The sequence below is a fragment of the Malus sylvestris genome, chromosome 11 (assembly GCF_916048215.2).
Source record: "Malus sylvestris chromosome 11, drMalSylv7.2, whole genome shotgun sequence".
In the NCBI taxonomy this organism is placed as follows: Eukaryota; Viridiplantae; Streptophyta; class Magnoliopsida; order Rosales; family Rosaceae; genus Malus; species Malus sylvestris.
In genome coordinates this window covers 3,575,262-3,591,400 of record NC_062270.1, presented here as the reverse complement: position 1 = coordinate 3,591,400, position 16,139 = coordinate 3,575,262, and the positions used below count along the sequence as shown (strand labels likewise).

The 16,139-nt window shown below is 35.2% G+C and overlaps 2 protein-coding genes across 4 annotated transcripts; both read right to left on the bottom strand.

Annotated features, from left to right (window-relative positions):
• Nucleotides 1-486: 486 nt before the first annotated feature.
• On the bottom strand, nucleotides 487-8,707 carry LOC126588436 (probable amino acid permease 7). Of its 3 annotated transcripts, XM_050253524.1 has the most exons (8): nucleotides 7,030-7,176; nucleotides 6,423-6,516; nucleotides 2,567-2,803; nucleotides 2,350-2,443; nucleotides 1,680-1,894; nucleotides 1,428-1,561; nucleotides 1,079-1,306; nucleotides 487-976 (listed from the first exon to the last, which is right to left on the bottom strand). In XM_050253524.1, the coding sequence occupies exons 2-8, from the start codon at nucleotides 6,466-6,468 to the stop codon at nucleotides 575-577; spliced, it is 1,356 nt and encodes a 451-aa protein (XP_050109481.1). In that variant the 5' UTR covers nucleotides 6,469-6,516; nucleotides 7,030-7,176; the 3' UTR covers nucleotides 487-574. The 3 variants fall into 3 exon arrangements, with proteins under 3 accessions (XP_050109481.1, XP_050109479.1, XP_050109480.1); XM_050253522.1 differs by lacking the exons at nucleotides 2,350-2,443; nucleotides 2,567-2,803 and adding an exon at nucleotides 8,379-8,707 and having other exon boundaries at nucleotides 7,030-7,263; XM_050253523.1 differs by lacking the exons at nucleotides 6,423-6,516; nucleotides 7,030-7,176 and adding an exon at nucleotides 3,042-3,372.
• A 1,974-nt stretch (nucleotides 8,708-10,681) lies between these two features.
• Nucleotides 10,682-15,542, bottom strand: LOC126590784 (vacuolar cation/proton exchanger 5-like). Its single transcript, XM_050256291.1, has 13 exons — nucleotides 15,300-15,542; nucleotides 14,553-14,715; nucleotides 14,098-14,358; nucleotides 13,956-14,023; nucleotides 13,840-13,868; nucleotides 12,950-13,146; nucleotides 12,656-12,868; nucleotides 12,325-12,459; nucleotides 11,960-12,076; nucleotides 11,835-11,888; nucleotides 11,533-11,649; nucleotides 11,223-11,322; nucleotides 10,682-11,106 (listed from the first exon to the last, which is right to left on the bottom strand). The coding sequence occupies exons 2-13, from the start codon at nucleotides 14,589-14,591 to the stop codon at nucleotides 11,084-11,086; spliced, it is 1,353 nt and encodes a 450-aa protein (XP_050112248.1). The 5' UTR covers nucleotides 14,592-14,715; nucleotides 15,300-15,542; the 3' UTR covers nucleotides 10,682-11,083.
• Between the last annotated feature and the right edge of the window lie 597 nt (nucleotides 15,543-16,139).

Genomic DNA, 16,139 nt, shown 5'->3' with positions numbered 1-16,139 from the left:
ATTTATGGAAGAGAAAATATATATGTCAAACTGATCAGTTGGGGTAAGAAAGAGGGAACAATTAGGTCAATTTGCAGTGTTTAGCTCTTATTTAAGACAGAGGAGCTAGAGGTTTTGGTTTGTGCCTATGAGGATATATATTTGCATTAGACAAGCACTTCATAACATTTTGAGTAGTTAAGAGGCTGATGATTTATAAATGGTGAAATCTGCAAGATATGAAATGCTTTTACAATCTTTCTTCTACTTCTTCACAGGATTCAGTTTCGATAAGCTAACTGGTTGAAGTTGCTAACCTTTGCAATGTGCGTCATGTAGTTTGAGGTTGTTAGGTAGAACTACCATATAATTAAGGCAGTGATGTTCTAGGATTTATATAGCCGATCTTATTTAGTGAGACAAGGTTTCATTATTGTGGTTGTATATTTGCTCAGTGCAATCTCATTATTTTTGTAGCTTGCAATGGAAACAATTAAATTATGTAAATGAGGATGAATACATACATATATATATATATATGTGTATATTATATTCATTTGTTTATGGAGGATATTACAATATTCTTTGTACTTCCCTAGCTCAGTTTGGCACTTATAAGTCCTTCAACTGATCCAATCACACCCACAACTGTCACAATAAAGCAAGCTATACTAAATGTCCTCAGAACAACCCATGTTTTTGTCCAAGCCCCAATTTTCTTCTGTACAAAGTACATTTCTACAGGGAAATATATGGCCAAAGGCCAAAAGTTCAAGGCCCCTAAAACTCCCAAAACCTGGTTGAAGTAAGGAAACATCATCGCAATTGCGGTAGTTGACACAACGTAAACAGTACGGAAACAAAGCCTGAAGGGATTCACTTGAAATCTCGGTAACAATGGGACTTTGATAGAGTAAAAGTTGTTCACAAATCCACTGCTCGGGTATTTCTTCCTAGACCATCTCTCAGCAACTGCAAATACTGGTTGACTGAAGATCTGCAACATGATACATTTGAAACGTACGTACGTGATGACTACAAAATATCAAAAATGGTGATTTGAACTTGAAAAATTCGATACATATTTGTAGTACGGTACCTGATATCCTCCCACCAAATGAAGAACGATGCAAGCATTGGCAAAATCAATGAGCCAGTAGGGTTCGTAGAATCCAAATCCTGTCAAGAGGTTCCCTGGCGTGTCATCCCCAAAGGCGGCATATCCAAAGCATCCACAGCAGAGGTAGAAGAAGGTTGTGACAAATATGGCAATCATTGAGGCCTTCTTCATTGTCTGATTTTCGGGTGGAGGGGACTTCAAAGTATCCTTTGATTTAACAGATATCACACAATCCAATGTTAATTAGCTTCTAAAATTAATCAGAATTTTGCGTGGTTTTAATCAGATTTCTTCCTTTTTTTTTGCGTGAAAGGATTAGAAATGCAACCTGAATTTCAAGAACAATAATAGAGTATGGGTAGGCAAAAGCAATGTCTCCAAGTGCTTGGAAGGTTAACCATAATTTATCAGCAACATTTGATGTTGGAACTCCTGTTAGGCTTCCTTGAATCTTCCCATTTTCTGAAATTAACAAACATGTCTTAAAAATCGAAGTTCCGAGTTTTTATTTACGTCTTATTCTGGACAATGAGGCCGGAAGGTTTGGAAAAAAGAAGCTGGAAAAAATCGAAGTGAATACCTATTACTTTCGCAAAGCCAAGGCCAAGTCCAATGAAGGAGTAGGTAAAGGACATGATTGCTGCAATAACTGAAAGCCATTCCATGTTGTGGAAATCTGGTATTTGTGACATAACAATCTGGACAAGTCCAAATAGCAGCATATACAGACTAGTTCCATATTCACATGAAGCTTCATGCCCTTCTTTGTGGTAGCAGTTTGATCTCTGAATGGCTCTAAATTGAGAAAATAGAATACAAAAGTTAATTAATACATATCGTCTTTACAAAATTAATCTCAGTTGGAAAGAAGTGTAAGCATCAACATCCTAGTACAATCAAAGAAAATATGCACAAACATAACTCGTTACAAACTTAAAATAAAAAAAATAGAAGTGGGGGACCAAAACAAAACAGTAAGTCCTATGTATAACATGGTTTAGTGACCATCCCTCTAGTACTATTTTGATTAAAAGTTTATAACTGGTTATTTTTGTGCATACTTAGATAGAATCTGAGTAAAGCTTAATCGTATTCACTAATATAAAAGAGTTATATTAAAGAATAAGAAACATGATCTCAAATTTCATTACAAAAAGTACTGCTGATGTTCTTATGGCAGGGGCTGAATCTGAAACAAAACAAAAACGACACGAAAAGCACATAATTCAATGGGGAAGCTAGTTAAGTACCTCATACTGGTTGCAGTGGTAATCACATAAGCAATATCAGTTCCAAACAAGCTGAAATATAGTAGTAAACCACAAAACCAGGTCTTTTTTCTACCTGAACTATCACTGAACTAAATCAGAATCCCACATTAAATAATCCAATCTATTAGAAACATATCCTAAACTGAAGATCACGTAGAGCGAAGAGTGCGGGAAAGAGAGGTTTTCGGTGTTTTACTATTAAGATTCACTTTCACAGCATCCATGTAAGATTTGTTTCGAGTCCCGGTGATAGGATCAGGAGACCGGTAACAATCGGAAATGAGGAAGGAAGAAATGTACGTGACAATTGCAAAACAAAGCAACGAAACGGGGCCTCCAATCCACCCTAGGTGAGCAGTACTCCATGCCAAAGACAAAACTCCAGCTCCAATCACAGCAGTGATGATATGAGCCACACAACTCCACAGCGTTCCTGGATAATTGATGAGTTTCCCATCAGAAACTACGTAAATCCAAGACCAAATGACAGAGTATAAACTCGAGGCAACGATTTTCGCACTCCCTTTTTAGAGCCGTATGCAGTCCATATTGAACATTATACAATTCGTTTGGCATCCACATAACAAGTGCATGAGGCTAAAAGATGAATATTAAAATCGCCAGCTTACGGTTAATTATCAAGTGCTTAATTTAGACTAAGAAAAGTTTACCAGTTCTTAGTGGATGGCCATCATCATCACAGGAACCATTACTAGCTAACTCAAGAGGGTGTTGAATAGCCATGCTTATCAGACTCACACTAAGACCTTATGAAGTTTTTAAGACCTATGTATAGAAAATATGAAGGCCTAAAAGGAAAATACTATAATAAATAGCACTATGCCAAACTTGAATTGATACAACTGACTATGCCTCAAATGGCAACAGTTTCATTTTCCATTTCTTTCTCTCAAGCTAATTAACACTTGACTTTCATATACGTAGCTTTGGGAGCACTGCTTGTCCCCTTACAGTTAAGAATTAATCTCTTTTCTTATTTGTAAATCGCAAACTAATACGTGTACTAGATTGATTTGTTAAAAACACATAAACAAAAGTTTACACGTGTCAAATTGTGATTTGATTGTAAAAAAAAAAAAATATAGCCTTACTATGTTAAGGGTAAAAGACCATTATAGCCATAGCAAGGAGCTCATATAATTTGTGAAATGGTTGATATATGTTATTTGAACCTTCTCAATAATTGGAGGAATGAGCTATCATCAGTCATGTCATGTTCATCTTTTACCCATTTACTTTCCTCCTCACTTTATTTTGGATTTGAATTCTAGTACATGAGTTGAGTGAGTGGGTGGCCAGTACACATCTGAAACAAACAAATTACTTGAAAACCGAAATAGAATGCCTTGCTCGATTGAAAACACTCCAACTAATTTTTACCTAAAAATTATGGTGAGTAGTTTACAAGTAAGTTGCACTTTCGAATAAACAAATTGAATATTTTTACTCATCACTTTTTGGTAGTGGTAAACTCATTATCTTATTTATCATTGTTAAATGAAGTTAAATCAATGAATCAGAAACTAAAACAAGTAAATAAATCTTGGAATTTTGAACCATATCCCGATATCCCTTGTGCCAAAGTACTGGTTATTGTATTAATTCTCAGTGATACTAATTTTTAAATGTCGCCATAGTTGCATAGACATGTCAGTATGTCACAAATCCCGGCCCGGTGGTCATTGCAATTTGCAGCTCTCTTTCTGTTCTATCATCAAAAAGCCACTTTACAATTTTTAGGCGGCTCAAACTAGCAATCAGTATTCTTTAATGAGTCCTGATCATAGACGGAGACGGAAACATTTTTTAGTGGAAGCCATTATTCTAAAAAATTTCCCTCTAATGCCATCTAGGACATCTTAAGTGCTAAGCAGTTAATCACTGTCTCGATTAATCTATTGTCAGTTGAAAATTAAGAATAGGCTCCTTAATCTGCTTAGGCACCCGCTTAACCACCTAGGCGCCCACCAAACCCACCTAGGCAGTCGTCTTGTTCGCGATTCAAACTTAGACAGAGAATAGATAACTTTCATTTTGCAGTTTGTTTTTTTTCAATAAACTTGTTGAATACGATGAACATACATTATATGCTTGTTCCCCATATTTTTATTATGTTCTAATACATTATAATCTATTTGTCATTATATTTTGCAATTTATACATCCCAATGCAATTATGTATTTTTAAGTATAAACAAACACTTATTTATACGATAAAATAAATTTATTTAAATCCACCTAGACGCTAGGCCCTAGCCCGCCGCAGGACTAGCGCCTAGCGTCTTTAAGAACCTTAGTGGAAGCAACATCGAATAAAAGGTCGTACCCAGTGCACAAGGCTTCCACTTTACGCAGGGTCTGGGAGAGGTGAATGTCGGCTAGCCTTACCCCCATTTTATGGAGATGCTGCTCCCAAGTCTCGAATGATGAAATTAAATTAAACTTTGAAATAATGCTATTAACTTATTGTCCAACAACATTATTTCGGGTAATTGGCGTTTAGAACGGTAACAATTAGCTAATGGAAGAATTACATGGCTCAAAATGATGAGAGGGTAGGAAAAGTATGGAACGTGAGAGGGTATTTTGAGTTGAGTGTTTGAACTGAGACTTTATGTTTGAATATATAGGTAATTTATAGTTTCTGCTGGAACCTATATTTATAGCAAAAAGGTTGAGTGGTGGCAGCTACTCCCAATAGGCATATACTGCCTTTGTCCTTGGTTCTGATATGCTAAAAGAAATAAGAAGTTCAAAGCTTCCAGTATGCACTAGTGTATAAGTATACTAGAGCATATTACAAAAATAAATCTCGCAAGAACATAAGAAGATAAAAGAACACATAGAATTTGAGCTCCAACATTCTAGTGTGTTTTTATTTGATTTCTCATCGCTTACTGGCTGCCATAACTCACACCTGAGGAGTGAGTGGAACAGTCAAACACTCGCGGGCAAGTGACTCCTACTTGTTGGTGTAAGTGTATCTACTATTAATCAATGACCAAGAGTTACCCATTTGTGTACCTCTGTTTTTAGAAAAGTTTAACACACACATCTTTCAATTTATGCCGGTGACTTCCAATATTGATTAACGAGTAGGAATCACTGCATCAATGGTTAAAAGTCCCCCGCACTTGGACAACTAATTAATTATACATGGCAAAACTCTAACCACACATAGAATGAGCTTGTAGTTTTCTTAAGGTAGGAGCATCTCCTTCCTTTTTCTCATGTCAAGTTGATATTTGTTTGCATCAACTTTATTATGTCAATCGGCATCTCTTGCTTTGTCACTTTGTACATGTTTCGTCACTTTCATGTCTAGAGCACTAGACCTTTAATCGGCGAGAAAAACTTGAGTGAAGTGCACAATCGCGTTATTGATGCGACTCATTTTATAAAAGTATGAGATTATTCTATATTTTAGTATTTTGCTCAATCTTATACAATCTTACATGATTTAAGAATTGTCATAATCAAACAACGATACCGAATATCTTCTTGTAGTTGGCTACTTTAGGAGTGTACTTAGCACAGAATCATCAGACTCAAGGACTGGAGTTGAATGGGCCATTTTCAATTGGATTACGGTCCACTATGCTAAGCAACTTGACCCAAATTTCTTATATAAAAAAATTGGGATCATAAACCCAAGTGACTCGTTTAAATGACACACATTTTTTAGACTCTCGTACTCACACTTAATTGTGTCTTTCGGTTCGAAATAAAGAGTGATGTCTAAAAAGCTAAAAGAGTGTGAAAACCATCTCTTTTGATTTTCACCCACACTTAGGAGAGAATTTTGCTGACTGTAGGATGAGGTCTCTCAGTTTCAACCATGGATATGAGCAAGAGAAAAGGAAATAAAAGGAGATTGTGATCCGACAAGAAGACGTTAGGATTTTCCCAAACTCAGGACTTAAACTAAGCATGCAAACAATCATCCCATCAAATCACGTTTGCAAAGACAAGTGCAACATGAAACGAAGAACAAAAAAGCAATAAGCAGATTAAGGTTTGACAAGGACTTACTTGACGCTGCCAGCAGCTGTAATAATGTAGGCAATTCCGGTGCCATACAGGCTCTCCTGTACAAATATTGCACATATTGTCTGACTCTTCTCTCCTAAAATTCAATCATACATAAGTCAAAATTACTACTGTGTATACAATCTACCCATAAATCATGCTAGACTAAGTCACCAACGTGAAATTGGGAGACTCTGAGATGTCGTTCACAGTCATCTACTCATGCGTACATGACTGAGCCTAATATTCAGTCATTTACGTATTACTAGCTCCACTTTTTCAACCAAGTTTGCACGCATTTAGAAAATTATGACTTTTACACTCTCATTTTGTCCATATGTGCTCCTCCCATTTGTTTCTATATTTTGGTAATTGAAATGTGAGGAAACAAAAGGAAGAACGAAAGTAAAAACAGAGAAAAAAGTGCAAATAGACAGAATGAGAGTAAAAAGATCACTACCCCGTGAATGCATGTCACATACCCTACGTCTACATCTCACAAGGTCTAACATATTTTAATCAAAATTGACAATGGGATGCTACAAAGATCATAAAAATAAAAGTTAATTAGAGAGTATATTTATATGGTGACTGGGTTAGAAATGCCAACCTAGGTAGACCTTGACAGCTTCTAAGTAGGATCCGACCCTCGTCGGGCTATCGGATTTGGGGTACCGGTAGCAGTCGGAGAGGAGGTTGGTGGAAAGAATGGTGACTGAAGCAAATACAATCATAAGCAATGGACCTCCAATCCACCCTAGCTGAGCCACACTCCATGCAAGGGATAATACTCCTGCTCCTATCACACCTGTTATTATATGTGCTACTGCAGTCGGTAGAGTTCCTATACATTAAAAAGTTCATGTCAAAATTAGCCTCAAAATAAATTTTTTTTTGGTTGAGCTTCAACGGCACGTGGGAAACTTGTTGAAGAAGCAAAGAGAAATACCTAGATAGGAGGGACAATAACCAAAAACCCTAAGAAAAGAGCTAAAAACGAACCGAGGTAAGAAAAAATGCAAACAACAGAAAAATCAAACTGAACCAAAAACTAGCAAAAGCGATAATTTGGAAGTTGTGACTAGTTCCATGAAAAAACTTCGTCTGATCATGAGTAAGGAGAGAGACTTAAACTCTCAAAATTCTATTGGGGTAAACTGCCATTTGATCCTCCTTAATTATTACCATAGTTGAAATTGACACCATAAATTATTTTTTTGATAAATTAACCCCCTAAATCACCATCAAATTCGATTAAATTTAATTCACTACTTTGCCGTCAAATACTGGCACAACAGTACCCTCAAAAGTGAATCATGTGCTGGGCCAGCAAGTGCCGGTTTTTTATGGCAAAATATATAAAATTTCCTCAAATCTAACAGTAATGAGTTAATTGACTAATTTCAAATAGTTCAAAAGTGCTAATTTACCGAAAAAAAAAAGTGCAGGGTCAATTCCCAACTAAAATAATAGTTGAGAGGGTAATTTACTAATAATACAAATCAAGGGGGTTGTTTTTTTTTCTTTTAAGTATATCGATATTTTACATTGGGGAGGGGGGAGTTCAACTAATTGAGTGGGGAATTATTAGGACCACTAGGGGTTGTTTGCCTTTTCCCCACAACTGCCAATCAAACCTACCTAAAAAACCGCTACACTACCAAAATAATTAGGACCACCTAAAGTTATCATGTGAAAGCTCTACAAGCTCTAAAACATTGCCCCTCTGAGTCCTCTGGTTACAAATTTCCTTTTTCCAATCAACTCCCATGAAATCTCTTAACTCATGACCTCCTCCAACAAAATGACGACTGAGCGTCGCTAAACGCAACGGGAACGTGCCACTCGTCAACAAATTTATAAACTCGGTTCTATCAGATTCCCTTGCAGGAAAATCTAACTACATATGCATACAACTCAATAAAATTTGTAAGAAACAATGGGATGAGTTGAGGTTACCAGTTCTTTTGAGAGGTTGGTTGAGTTCATCTGATGAAGAACTTATGAGCAACGGTAACTGCTGATCTTCTGCTGCTTCACCAACACCCATCTCTCTCCCCCTCAAAAATTTGACAGATGAAAAAACTTGTCAAAAATCTGGAGGTACAAATAAACAGATTTGCACCTCAAAAACAAATTACACAGTTGGCATGTCAGAGAAAACTTCGACAGATATATGTCATCTTGCTGCAGTAAGCAGATATCACTTTAAAGCAACAAGTAGAACTGTTTTTTTCTGTTGAGGCGAAAAGTTGACAGTTTTGTACAATAAAACAAGTGGTTGGCTTACAATTCGTCCAATAAATTCCGCCAAAATATTTTCTTTCCTTGCATACTTATTTATCTCGAGACCTGTAAACGAATCAGATTCGAATCGGACAAGTCTTGATTCATATCTGGATTTATTTATAATCAGATTGACAAATTTGAATCCCATCCGGACTCAGATCATTGATTCTAACTAGTCAATCCATATCCAATTACCATCTGATCAAATTGGATCCTTATCGGATGTAATGTAAGACTTAGAAAAGATTAAAATATCATTAGTAACCTCTTCTTTTGTTATATTTTTTTACTTTTAATTTAAATTTTCATGTTGACTAATAAGAAATATATGATATAAGCGTATTTTTATTGCATAAAAAACTTAATTATGATTACGCAAAAGTGTAATAATATCAAAATAAAATAATATGATATATTAAGTCGATCGAATGGATTATTATCGGATCAAATCAGCTTTAGTCAAATATCCAGATCTATTTATTATTGAATTATCAGTTTCTTATCGAATTCGGGTCAAAATCCGATTCATTAACGGATCTATTTATGTCTAGTCTTAACAGAGCGTAAAAAGGCTAAAGTTGCGGAAATAATCTCGGGTTGTTTTTTTTTTGTAAAAGTCTCTGATAACATTAGGAATCTAAAGGGGATGTAATTTGTAGGCCACTTCCAAGACATATCAAAAGTTGAATTATTAAACGTCGTGCTCATTTGCCTTTATTTTCTACGTTGTTATGTACAAGCAATAAGAAATCTAGAAAATGCCAAGAAACGAATCAATGATAAAAAAATAAAAATAAAATTCAGACGGAATCCAAGATATATTCAATGTCATGCTCATTTGTCATTTGTCATTTCTCTTTTTTTTTTTTCTTCCTAGATTGTTATGTACAAGCAATATGAAATCAACGTCTTGCTCATTTGCCTTATAGGCTTCATCGCGTCTTGGATGAGTTTGGAATATGTTTGCGGAGGTTTTTTTCGGTGTAACTGTAACACGTTATTTATGTTATATCTTCGAGCATAAACTTGTCTTTTATAACACAAGGATTAATAAAAAAATGTTGGAGATATCATATTTATCACGTCTTTAATAAAATGTACGACGTACTTTTATTGATGAATTTTATTTCTATTAGAGACGTTACACTTAGCTTTTTTTTGTTTTATAAAAGGAGACCAGCTGGTGGTTTCGCCACAGCAATCCACCATTCTGGTGGCCCAGGAAGACTCATAGCTTCCTCCGAGCCACCATCGTATGATTTACCAGCATCAGGAGTCAAACACATCTTCCACTCTTCATCAGGCCTTGGACAAGGCATCATCGATGTAATATAAACACGTTATTTATGTTATATCCTTGAGCATAAAATTGTCTTCCACGCTTGTTACAACATAAGGATTAATAAGAAATGTTAGAGAAATTATACTGTACATCTCTAAAAAAAATACGACCTACTTTTAGAGGTGTTACACTATGGATTCTCATAATTTAGTTTCCGTAGTATTAATAAAATTAAAGTCTAATCTATATTTCTTTTCAAAAAAGGTTAAGACTTGTTCAAGGTGATTTTAAAATGACTAAAAACACTTTTAGTGAAAGTGTTTATGGATTCTGAAAACACCTTAAAGTGCTTTTTGGAAGAAGCATTATGTGCTTCTTGTAGGATAAAGTGTTTTTTCATAATTTACTTGCATTTTTAACAAGGATTGGTATTGAAAGCATTTTCAACAAAAGCTCTTCTAATCATCCAAAAAGCACTTCCAAACATCCTAAATCTAGATTTGTTACAAGGTTTGGTTCCGAAAGCATTTTCATCAAAAGTTCTTCCATTTATTTGAAAAACACTTCCAAACACACCCTAAATCTATATTTGTAACATTGTTCGGAAATGCCAAAAAAGCCATTTGTTTTCTGAATAGTTTTCAAATTTGTTTAAATTATTGATAATTTCACAAGCTACAAGGTAACAAAATTACCACAAAACAGAGTGATAAAAGAATAGGATTGTCCATGTAACAATTGACCAATTACCATACATGATTTAGATTTACCACTCTCCCCCTCATCTTATTCAAGGTTTACATCCAAGCCTAGATAATGCCTACCCTCCATAACATCCACTGAACAGAACAAGCAGAAGTTCCCGGAAAAAAAAAAAAAAAAAAAAAAAAGCACCAGTCGAAAACTCGTATATATGTACAAAAGTACAAACAGAACGATGACTCCAAATCATTTGCAGATCCAGCTTAAGAATCAACAGCTTCATTGACTATGTTTGAACTACATATCTCCAATATCGCCTCTCATTCTGTACGGAGTAGTCCTCAAATAGGCTCGATCTTTTATGTATAGTCATCTTCAACAGCTTCCATGATTACGTTTTTGTTTGCGTTTCCTCTACAAGATTGCACAAAAATATGTAAAGATCCCGTTCTCTTTCAGTCGACAGCATGTTGTAAATACAAATTTAAACAAAAAAGGTCGAGGTCGCCAGCAGCTAGAAGGGGTTGTACCTGCTGCCGGAGAAGGATCTACGTGAACAAAGAAACTTGCAGCAACTATCAGATAACAAAGAATAAGCATCAACCCTTTGAAGTAATTAGAGGTTCCATCCTGCAAACAAAGCCATGATCAACAAAAACAGAATGTAATGTTGAAAACGGATATTATCAAATGGAAAGATAACAATGAGCACAAGATAGTGAAAAAAGAGATGATGAAATTATTCAAAACTTAAAAGCTCTTTAGCTATTCAGACAAATCGACTTCGAAAAAGACATATTACATCATTTTGTCCTTAACCTCAGGAATTGGAATGCATACCTGCAGCAAGAAGGCTACAACTAAGACAGTTATGAAAAGGGTTGCCGTCTCAAAAAGCTGAAAGTTCAAGTCCATTGGGCGCCCCATAATCCACCCAACAACCACGCAGAAAGGAATCTGCAGTAACGAAAAAAAAAAACGTCTAAGATATTTATATATGAGAATAGAAAAGCATGATTCTGAATTATTATTAACCTGAATTATCAACAGGCATAAGTTGGATGACAGTATATAACAAAATATAGACATTGTTTTATAAGAAACATGATAATGGCATTAAAAACTTTAAGATAAGTACCCACCCCAAACATGGATATCTGCGTTGACGACCCTATTGCCACTCCCAAAGAAATGTCCTGAAGAAAAACTCATGGTTATTGGAACACAAAGTAAGAGAACCACATGAAGTAAAAAGCTTGATGCTTACAAGCTTGTCCTTCATGGCAAACATAATAGCACTGGCATGCTCTGCGGCATTACCCACAATTGGGAGCAAAATAACGCTGATAAATGAAATTGGCATGTTCCATGCTATAGATGCTCCCTACAAATCAAACATCCAACGCCGAAGCTCATTAATCATATATATAAAAACATGACAACAAGTAGCCAAACCTTCACCATACTTCGTTCCCACTGAATTTTTTTTTCCAACCCACTGAAATATTTTTGAAAGATTAATTTTCCATGACAGCTACTCACATTGACCGATAACAAGTAATAAGAGGGGAAAATTAAAACGTTATTCAGATGCATAGTCCAAAAGACCCAAGTACACAATCTTCTGTTTACCTCTATGGCATTAACTAAATATTCGGATACAATTGAGATCCAAGCAGTCATTATTGATAGCCAAATTATTGATTCCCATTTAGATATCTCAGGAGCTTCATCGTCATCTGCATTCTCTTCATTCTGAATCTCTTCCTGAGTTCATACCATACATGCCACCACAAAATTCAATAAGGTAACATATGGTGCTAAATTACATTCACAATCTTTTATGACAAATGATGAAATAATACTCAAATTAAAACATGAACCATACTAATAACAACAATGATGATGATAAAGATAAAAATAAATTATTTAAGCACAAAAAGAAAAAAAAACCTCAGCTAACCTCATTTAGAGGAACATATTGATTATGCTGACTCTTTAACTGGAAGAAAAGATAAGCAGCATATGCCAGGAGCATGACACAGCTGCTAAATCTTGATAGTGCCAACTCTGACTTTCCGAAATGCACCTCAGTGTGAGTGTAGTGCAAGACAGCTGGAAAAAGTAGGCCCATGACTGCCATTAACAACAAGCCTGAATTTACAACAGCAGTTGCCTGCCCAATATACAGAAGCTTCAGAATGAAAGATAGAGGAGTTGGAAATTCTAGAGGAAAGAAGAGAGCTGATGTATTTACCTTGTTAAACACCTGTTCTTTCTCTTGAAAAACAAGTCCACCACTGAAGAATGCACAGCCAAGCACCAGCAACATGTTTGACAGAATAGAGCCTAATAACGACTGCTGAACAACGCGTAACATTCCACGTTTCAGTGCATATATTGATATAATCAGTTCTGTTGCATTTCCAAAAGTAGCATTTAAAAGACCCCCAACTGCAAGTTCCAATTTGATACATCAAAAACTGAGCCTAAAAGGAAAAGTTGTCACTGACCATTTATAAGACAATAGTCACAATACACTAAGACAGAAATTATACAAGACTAAATACTCAATGCTTCAGGCCAAGTATCAATGTGGATTTGACAATCACCGCAGCACGCCTTCAGTATTATAACTGAAGGCAAATACAATTATGTGTTTATATATATATATATATAATATATATATATATATATTATGTATGCATGTGCATATATAACTGGAGAATTTCACAATACCCTTCCGGCGCTGTAATCAATATCCTACATAAACCTGAATTCCTACAGAAAAATGAAAGCAAGAAGGTAACCAGACTATGAAAACGACATGCTTTTTTTTTTTTAATTACATAGCAACACATATATTGCAGATTTCAAACCATATTTAAATTGTGGCTGAAAGATAAAGATCCTTTCCTCATCAAGTATGCAACCTAGATAATGTTTTATAATTTTCAATAAGATAACTTTTGGTTTTCTTATTCCGAATTTTTCAGCAATATCAGGCAAAGTCAACTCCCAGTCAGATAAAACTACATTTAGATTGCAAACTCTAGTATAGAAATTAGACAATTTGATTCAATGAACCAAAAAGAATTAAGAGGTTGAAAGTAACAGATCAGGCACAAAAGAACAAGAATACATTACCAGTAGCTCCAGTATAGAATGCCAGCTGCCTATATGAGGAAAGATGAAGTTGACTTAGCTTCTAAAAATTTCAAGTTAGTAGGAGATAGAAAGAAGAGAGGGAAAATAGTACTTACTCGGTAGCATAACCTAAACGCTCAGCTAAAGGTGTTATACCCAACAAGCTCAAAACAAAGACCCAGCCCTGTATTCACATCCATAAATTAGATACAAAAATTGAACGGTGTAATGAGCCAGGAAGGAGGAGTTGCAACTCACATTATGGCCGGTTAGCTTAGAGACAAATATCGCTAGCGGTCCAAAAGGCATAAGCAAGTTGAGTTTAGTTGAGAAAACAACAGTCTTTATGCTTCTATAAAAAATATTCCTCCACACTTCATCACCGCAAGCTTGTGAACCTCCTGAAAACGAACATTCTCCCACAGCTTCAATAGAACTTGTCTTTTGAGCATCTGTCTTTGGAGGAAAAAGACTCTCATCCTCAAACTCATGTATTGATCCCTTACCCAGTGATTCCATCTGTTACAAAAAAACACCATAACATTCAAAACATCACTTCAATGCTTATGCCGAAATAACATTACGTTAGTTCTCTTCTTTTGAGTAACATTGTGTGGAAAAAAGAAATTAATGCATAAACGGTAATGAAATACTAAAATTGGAGTGCTGAAAGACAAAATTTTAGTCATCAAAGAAAGGAAAAAAAAACTCACTTCAAGTTGAGACTGGATTCCAGGCTTATAATTCATCATCTTTTATTAAATACGCAATGATTCATCCATACGAAGAAAATAGCATCAATGCACGCAGTTCTTGGTGAGCATTTCTCAAATATGAGAACATAAGTTTCAAACGGTTGGAGCCAAGCTTGATATACTGCAAACAATTGAACAATAAAAAAACTGTAACTTACCACATAAACACAATTAAATCCCTAAAACAATAACTCAAAACTGGTTGAGAAAATCGCCACAAGATCAAACTTTAAAGTCTGTTCCTTCCACTATGAAACTGCATTCTCAATTCCAACGTTCCAATTACAAGACTCCATCTCATCCATATAACAGCAGAACAACAAAAACTGGGTTGCAATCAATACACGAATTTTAACTGGGTTTTTAAAGAAACCCAATAAAATTCTCAGGATTAGCAAAAAAAGATGCTGAAACGAAAATTGATTTGGAATCAAAATAAGAAATTTTAATTGGGTTTTTAAAGAAACTCAATAATTACCAGAACTAACAAGAAAAAATGCTGACACAGAAACTGGGTTGAAATCAAAACACAAAATTGAAACTGGGTTTTCACAGAATGCAACCACAATCATCAAATGCTCAAATGGGGATCTGAGTATAGCAGTAACCATAGGCTTGCCAAGTTCAAACAATCCCATGAACAAATACCAAATAAAGAAGGAAAATTTATAAAATAAAATAAAAAAATTAGAAAGTAAAACGTACTTGATTATACTACTTTGCTATGATTAACAAAGAAATCCAAATCTCCAAGTCGCTGTTTTTCTTCTTTGATTAATATTTTTGGGGTTTTTTCTTCCTCCTTGTGGGTGACTAATTGGAAGATTGGATCTTGATGCTTCTCTTGAAATTTCACCAAACACTTTCGTGAAGCACAACTTTGGTCGCTCCGCCAACGAACCGCCCCGCAAGCGCGTCGATATAATATCCCAATGGTTTGAGACAAAACGCCGTATCATTTGTGTGTTTGCAGTTAAAGTCGTACAAAAACCCGTATCATTTGTTGTTTGCAGTTAAGTCGCTAACGGATAGGCGGGAGAATACGTAGGTATGCGTTCACCCGGCCATTTCATTTTTTATGTTGTCAAAATCTCTTTTTTCTTGGAAAAATTACACACAGATTACTTTTAATACTTAATTTTAAGTTAAGGCAATACAAACTCGTTTGGATGTGCTTTTAAAATGACTGAAATTATTTTTGATGAAAATATTTTTAGAACCAATCTTTAGTAAAAATGCAAATAAATCTTGAAAAAACACTTAAAGTGCTTCATAGAAGAAGCACATAATTGATACTTCTTGCAGAAAGTATTTAAGTGCTTTTGAAACCCAAAAACATTTTATCTAAAAACACTTTTAATCATTTCAACCAGAGACAAAATTATAACACCTATGTCATGATTTTTTTCAATTTACTTTTGCATTTACGATTTTGACCCTATGTTTAAGCCATCTCTCCCCGTCACGAACTAAAGACACAAATCCTATCAAACACAATTAGGGTAAATCGTCAAAATGGTCCCTGAGATTTTGTATAACTTATCA